The 7,174-nt window shown below is 35.1% G+C and overlaps 1 protein-coding gene across 1 annotated transcript; it reads right to left on the reverse strand.

The window, feature by feature from the left end:
- Positions 1-743: 743 nt before the first annotated feature.
- On the reverse strand, positions 744-3,574 carry LOC110690251 (caffeic acid 3-O-methyltransferase-like). Its single transcript, XM_021867076.1, has 5 exons — positions 3,562-3,574; positions 3,225-3,489; positions 2,398-2,708; positions 1,720-1,784; positions 744-989 (listed from the first exon to the last, which is right to left on the reverse strand). The coding sequence occupies exons 1-5, from the start codon at positions 3,572-3,574 to the stop codon at positions 744-746; spliced, it is 900 nt and encodes a 299-aa protein (XP_021722768.1).
- Between the last annotated feature and the right edge of the window lie 3,600 nt (positions 3,575-7,174).

Here is a 7,174-nt window from a genome sequence, read left to right on the forward strand (position 1 = left end):
AGTTCCTTAAAAACTTGTTAGCGACTCTTTTGCTCTATCTTCTTCCCTTTTGGACGCCACCGTACTTTAGTGTATGATCACAGTGGGGTTCAAGCTAGTGGGATTTTAAAGGCTTGAAATTATTCCCTACAAGTAGGACATAAGACCATGTGCAACGACACAATAAGAAATATTGACTTAAATTCTTCTTCTTCATCGTCACCAAACTCAGCCTCCAACCGACCCATCATTTCACTACTCACAGGTATGCCAATTGAAGTGTACACACTACCACAACCTCTACTAGATTTTGTTTTCCATGAAGTACCATACTTGAGCACCAGTTGTTGTACCTTTGCACGAACTTCCCCAGTCATTAATTTTGAATTAGGAACTGCCTTACTCCACATGGAATTCCTAATATCCACCGTACTTGGTTCTTAGAAAATGAAAATACACGCCCATCGGGAGCAACCATGGTTTTACTGAGGGGATCTATTCTAGTCATTACCCAATACGCTAACTGTCTCGGTAACTGCGTTTTTGATACAAAATGAAGGAGTCCCCCAAACCCCATCTCTGCGTTTTTGAATAAATGGCAAATTTTCAATTGAAAATGACATTAAAAGGGCAATTGCATTTACAACAATTTTAACATATATGATAACCCTAAATCCAATTCAATTACTCACATTGCGACTCATAAAGAACTGACCTGCTATTTTGCGCAGCAACAATTGAAGGACTAGCTTCACAATTGGTAATCAGATCAATGCTAGTAGCTCAATATTCGGATGCGACTCATGTTTGGTTCTTGCTCTACCCCCTGGAATGGTTAACAACATCGCGTCGAAAATAAAACTTGTATGAGCTTGATAACTGGTTTCACCAGGTTCGTCTGATACAACATGCTCACATATGATTACTTTTCCATCTTCTGGCAAAGCTTCATGGCAATTCTTCAACAATTTAATACATTGTTCATTATTTCCTGCTGTATGAAAAGTCCACTGGAGGAAAATAAAAATAAAAACTTTATTATGTTATTACCACATTAAGGCATTAAATTAAATACTACCTCCGTTACATCTTATTTATGTCAAATCGTTGCAAATAATATGTAACGGAGGTAGTATTTAAATATGCCAAATACAAAGTATATAGTAAAACTATACGATTTGAGTTACTAAATAAGTACTAGCTACTACCTTGACCCAGGCTAAGGCGGTAATTTAAGGCCCGATTTATTACCTAGAATCAACAGTTATGCAAAAAACACGACTTGACATTTTATTAATTGTATTTTATTTATCGTTCACTTCATTTTGATTATTTTATTTATAAAATAACATAAAAATATGACATAGTAAAATGCTAAGGTCTTTGATATTAAACTTGAAATTTTATGTACAAATCTTGTACAGTATAAACCTTATTGATATACTTCGTATATACTTCGTATTAAATAGTGGAAATCGCCACATGACATGCTCTCTTGAACTCATCTATAACACGTTAATAGTTTAAAGTTATTGATGCAAATCTAGTTATCTAAACACTCAGGCCAGGGAGTAGTATCATATACCATTGACTAACTTTGACTAATGACTATTTTTTTTTATATTAGTCTATATATTTTTATGATTAATTTGTTATCTTTATTCTTTATATGGTCAACCTTAGTGTTGTTGAAGAAAGACAAAAGAATTAAAAAGACCTCTCAAAGTAATTAAAGGGCACCTTCATGAATATAGCGTCACCCTTTGGTACATTGATGTACATGTCTCCTCCAACATGCTCAATACCTGCATTAATATAGAGATAATAACATATACGAAGTATTATACTATTGAACTATTTATTAGTAGTTGAATACTCCTTTTGATATAAATAGGAGTGTTTGTTTTATTTTGAGGAAAGAATTTTCAAGGCTCGTACTCCCTTCACGCACTTCACTATAACATTAACTTCGTAAGTCATTTTAGCTAATTTTTTTCAAGTGAATTTTAATACAAGTCTCCCCTATATTACTACGTATTAAACAGTATTAACTATCTTTGTAAATATTAATTCATCAACGATTTCACAAGCATTTAATTTATGTTCGTTATATTATAATTCATTTTATAATGTTATGTTAACTCGATCAACTTTTAACCAATAATGATGACGTAATCCTGATCAATTAGTGCTAAATCAAGTGGAGTGGACGAACAAGACTTTAGGGAAGGGTAAGGGCTCTTTATTAATTGTAAAATATTGACTTTTGTATTGTTCATATATATAACTAATTATATAAAATTATGAGTAATTTATACAAAATTTAAAAAAAAAAATGTTAAAAAATTAGTACTTCATAATGAAGATCTTTAAATCAATGAAATGAAAAGATTATTTAAATAATTGACCTATTCTTACCAGGAAAAGATGGTGCATCTTTAATGATATGAGGCAGATCAAAATTAATACCCTTAATTGAGGGGTATTTAGGGATAATCATGTTGAGTGTAACTCCAGTTGCACCACCAACATCAACGAGTGATGAAATACCTTCAAATCCTTTATAATTATCTAAGATTTTCTTAGATACCATGATTGAGTGATGGTCCATTCCATCATAAAAAACATTGTAAAATCTTGAATTTGTACCAAGATAATCAAATACGCCCATACCATGAGCCAAATTGAAAGGAACTCCACCGTCAAGTACCGCATCTTTCAAATGTTTCCTGCAATACTCAACCATAGTATGAATCTATCAAGATAAACCTTATAAATCAAAATTATATATACAACTTCCGTTAATTTTTATGTGCAACTTTAGAATATTTTATATCTCACAAATAATACCTCAATGTTGCACATAAAAATTACATGTGATAGATTAAGCATTATTCATTTATTTGTCACTTGCCAACAAAGTATACATGGATCCAATAAGACCATTACAAAAGTCACAACTCACAAATTTTAATTGAATTTATGCATATAAATATGAAGAATTTGAGGTGTATATGGTCTGAATCATTAAGGTCAAAACTAGTCTGATTAAAAATTCAAGCGAAATTTTGTTAGATTTGAATCACCATTATATAAGGTTATTATTAAAAAAAAAAAAATCACCACCATATAATATTACTATTGTAGCCACTATGCCCACTAGTCTACTACCTTAACAGAAATAAATTGTACAAAGTAGTAAAAAAACATGTGTGTAACTCAAAACATGTGAAAGTTTCACTTACCAAGAATTCATGACAACCTTATCATACATGAGAGTGGCAAAGGCACTATATGAACCCCCACCACCATTCTTAACCAAGAATTGGCAAACAGGCCCAAGTCCATAGACCCTTTCAACCTGACCATTAGGCCCAACACGGTTAGAGAAGGTGACAATGGTAAAGTTAGCCAAGATGCGTAGCAAGCGGTCTAAGACCACCGCGGCATCTGGATTAGTGGTGGTTAATTGGGAGGCGATCTCTAACGACGAAAGTTGGGCATCAGGGCCTGCTTATTGATTATGTTGTTGGCAGATAATTAAGAAACATAAAGAAAAAAAATAAATGGTTATTAAATAACCATGCATTACCATTGAAAATTAAAGGTGTTTCCAAATATAGGGAAAAATAACTAATGGTAATAAATATTGCAGGCTAAATTTTAAATGGCTTAGGTTGTTTTAGGAAAACTATAAATTGAGCATTTCCTTCATTTGTATGTAATAATTTTCAAGAGAAAATCTGAGAGAAGAAAAATAACTCAGAGAAAAGAGGGGTTGTGTTTTTGCACTTTGGTATAAATAGACATTTTGTTTATGTAATTTATTTCTCCCTCAAATTTGATTAAATAGAAAAGTTGCATTATTTTCTTAACAATTGGTATCAGAGCTTCGTTGACAATTAGTCCACATTACGATAAAAATAAAAATGATCCTAAAAGAAAAAGTCAAATTTGAGTGGGAGAAATGGCTACAGACAAAGGAGAAGTTAAACTTGAAAAATTCGATGGTAAAGATTTCGGATTTTGGAAAATGCAGATTGAAGGTTATTTATACCAGAAAAAACTCTATCAACCTCTGGAAGAGAAAAAGCCAGATGGCATGCAAGAAGCAGAATGGAAACTTTTAGATAGACAAGCACTCGGAGTTATTCGATTGACGTTATCACGCAATGTGGCGTTTAACATTGCAAAGGAAACCACAACGGCAGGTCTCATGAAAGCTCTCTCTAATATGTATGAGAAGCCATCAGCCTCCAATAAAGTTCATTTGATGAGGCGGTTGTTTAGTTTGAGGATGTCGGAAGGTGGATCGGTAGCTCAACACCTTAATGAACTCAATTCTGTCACAACCCAATTGAGTTCTGTTGAAATCAAATTTGATGATGAAGTATTAGCGTTAATACTTTTATCTTCCCTGCCAGATAGTTGGAATGCTACAGTCACAGCTGTGAGTAGCTCATCGGGAAATAACAAGTTGAAGTTTGATGACGTTTGTGATCTGGTTCTTAGTGAGGAGATTCGACGAAGAGAATCAGGTGAATCTTCATCCTCTTCAGTATTGCATACAGAGTCAAACGGAAGAAATTTAATCAGAAGGAATGAACGCGGAAGATCAAACTATCGAGGACAATCCAGAGATAGGAAGTCAAAATCCAGGAATCCAAATAATTTCCAAAACTCAAATACTGTGGAGTGTTGGAATTGTGGAAAAATTAGGCACTATAAAAAATCAGTGCAAGAGAACACCAAAAGGCAAAGAAGTGAAGGCAGAGGCAAATGTCACTTCTACCGGAGAAGGTGATGATACGTTGATATGCTCATTGGAGAGCAAAGAAGAGTCTTGGGTATTAGACTCTGGAGCATCGTTCCATGCTACTTCTAATAAAAACTTTTTTGAGAAGTATGTCCATAGAAACCTTGGACAGGTATACCTTGGTGATGACCAACCTTGTGATATTGTTGGTCAAAGTAATGTCAAAATTAAGTTAAATGGGTCAGCTTGGGAGCTGAAGGATGTCAAACATGTTCCCGACCTAAGAAAGAACTTGATCTCAGTTGGGCAGTTGGCTTGTGAAGGTTACACTATAATCTTTCAAGGTGATAATTGGAAGATTTCAAAGGGAGCAATGATAGTTGCTCATGGTAAAAAGAATGGTACTCTCTATTTGACAGCTGGAGCGCGTTATTCGATTGCAGTTGCAACAAAGAATGAAAATTCCAAGTTATGGCACCAAAGACTTGGTCACATGAGTGAGAAAGGAATGAAGATCATGCATTCAATTGGAAAACTCCCTAGTCTAAAATCTGTGAATTTAGACATGTGTGAAGAATGCATACTTGGAAAACAGAAGAGGGTAAGCTTTCAGACATATGGAAGAACTCCAATGAAAGAAAAATTGGAGCTTGTTCATTCTGATGTGTGGGGACCAACAACCACCCAGTCTATAGGTGGAAAACAGTACTTTGTGACTTTTATTGATGATCACTCTAGGAAAGTATGGGTTTACTTTCTAAAATACAAGTCCGAAGTGTTTGAAGTTTTCAGGATATGGAAAGCTAGGGTTGAAAATGAAACAGGTCTGAAGATCAAAAGATTCAGGTCCGACAATGGCGGAGAATATGAGGACACCAAATTCAAGAAGTTTTGCTACGAGCATGGTATTAAGATGGAAAGAACTGTGCCAGGTACGCCTCAGCATAATGGCATAGCTGAGCGGATGAACCGAACATTGACAGAAAGAGACAGAAGCATTCGTATACAGTCAGGTCTACCAAAACAATTCTGGGCAGAAGCAGTCAATACAGCAGCTTACTTGATCCATCGAGGACCATCAACCCCATTGGAGTACAAATTACCAGAGGAGGTATGGAGCGGCAAAGAGATCAAATTGTCGCACTTAAAGGTATTTGGTTGTGTAGCTTATGTGCACATTAGTGATCAAGGCAGAAATAAGCTTGATCCTAAATCAAAAGTTTGCACTTTTATCGGTTATGGCGAAGATGAGTTCGGATACCGCATTTGGGATGATGAAAGCAAAAATATTATTCGTTCAATCAATGAGAGAGTCATGTACAAAGATAGGCATAAAATTGAGAGTTATGAAACAAATCAAAAAGAATCTACATTCATTGATGAAGATTATGTCCCAGACAGTACGATGCAAGAGTACACTATCATAAGTACTCCGCAACAAGAAGAACAGACTGTACAGGGCAGTACATCGCAATCAAATGACATACAACAACCTTCTTGTCCAACTCCTACCCTAAGAAGGAGTACTCGACCACATGTGCCTAATAGAAAATATATGAATTATTTGTTATTAACTGATGATGGGGAACCAGAAGATTATTATGAAGCATCCCAGACCAGAGATGCTAGCAAGTGGGGGCTTGCAATGAAAGATGAAATGCAATCCCTGATTTCAAACCAGACATGGGAACTAACTGAGTTACCCATAGGTAAGAAGGCCCTTCATAACAAATGGATATATCGAGCAAAAAAGGAGCACAATGATTCCAAGAGGTATAAGGCTCGACTAGTTGTCAAAGGTTTTCAACAGAAAGAAGGAGTTGATTATAATGAGATATTCGCTCCTGTTGTGAAACTCAATACCATTAGAACAGTGTTGAGTATTGTTGCAATTGAAGATCTTTATCTCGAGCAGTTAGAAGTGAAGACTGCATTTCTTCATGGAGATCTTGATGAAGAAATATACATGCACCAGCCAGAAGGTTTTATAAAAAGTAGGAAAGAGCAGATGGTATGCAAACTTAAGAAAAGTTTATACGGGCTAAAACAAGCCCCAAGACAATGGTACAAAAAGTTTGATAACTTCATGCACAAGGAAGATTTCCAGAAGTGCAACGCTGACCACTGTTGCTACTTCAAGAGATATCAATCCAGTTATATCATCCGATTACTTTATGTTGATGATATGTTAATAGCAGGTTCTGATATGAATGATATTATAAAGTTGAAGCATCAATTGTCAAAGGAATTTGACATGAAGGACTTGGGTCCAGCAAAGAATATTTTAGGAATGCAAATCACAAGAGATAAGCAGAGAGGCACTTTGCAGTTATCACAATTAGAGTACATCAAACGTGTTCTTCAGAGATTTAATATGGGTGATGCTAAGCCTGTTAGTACACCGTTGGTGAGTCATTTTCGTCTATCAAAGGATCAGTC

The sequence above is a fragment of the Chenopodium quinoa genome, unplaced genomic scaffold (assembly GCF_001683475.1).
Source record: "Chenopodium quinoa cultivar QQ74 unplaced genomic scaffold, ASM168347v1, whole genome shotgun sequence".
NCBI lineage: Eukaryota > Viridiplantae > Streptophyta > Magnoliopsida > Caryophyllales > Amaranthaceae > Chenopodium > Chenopodium quinoa.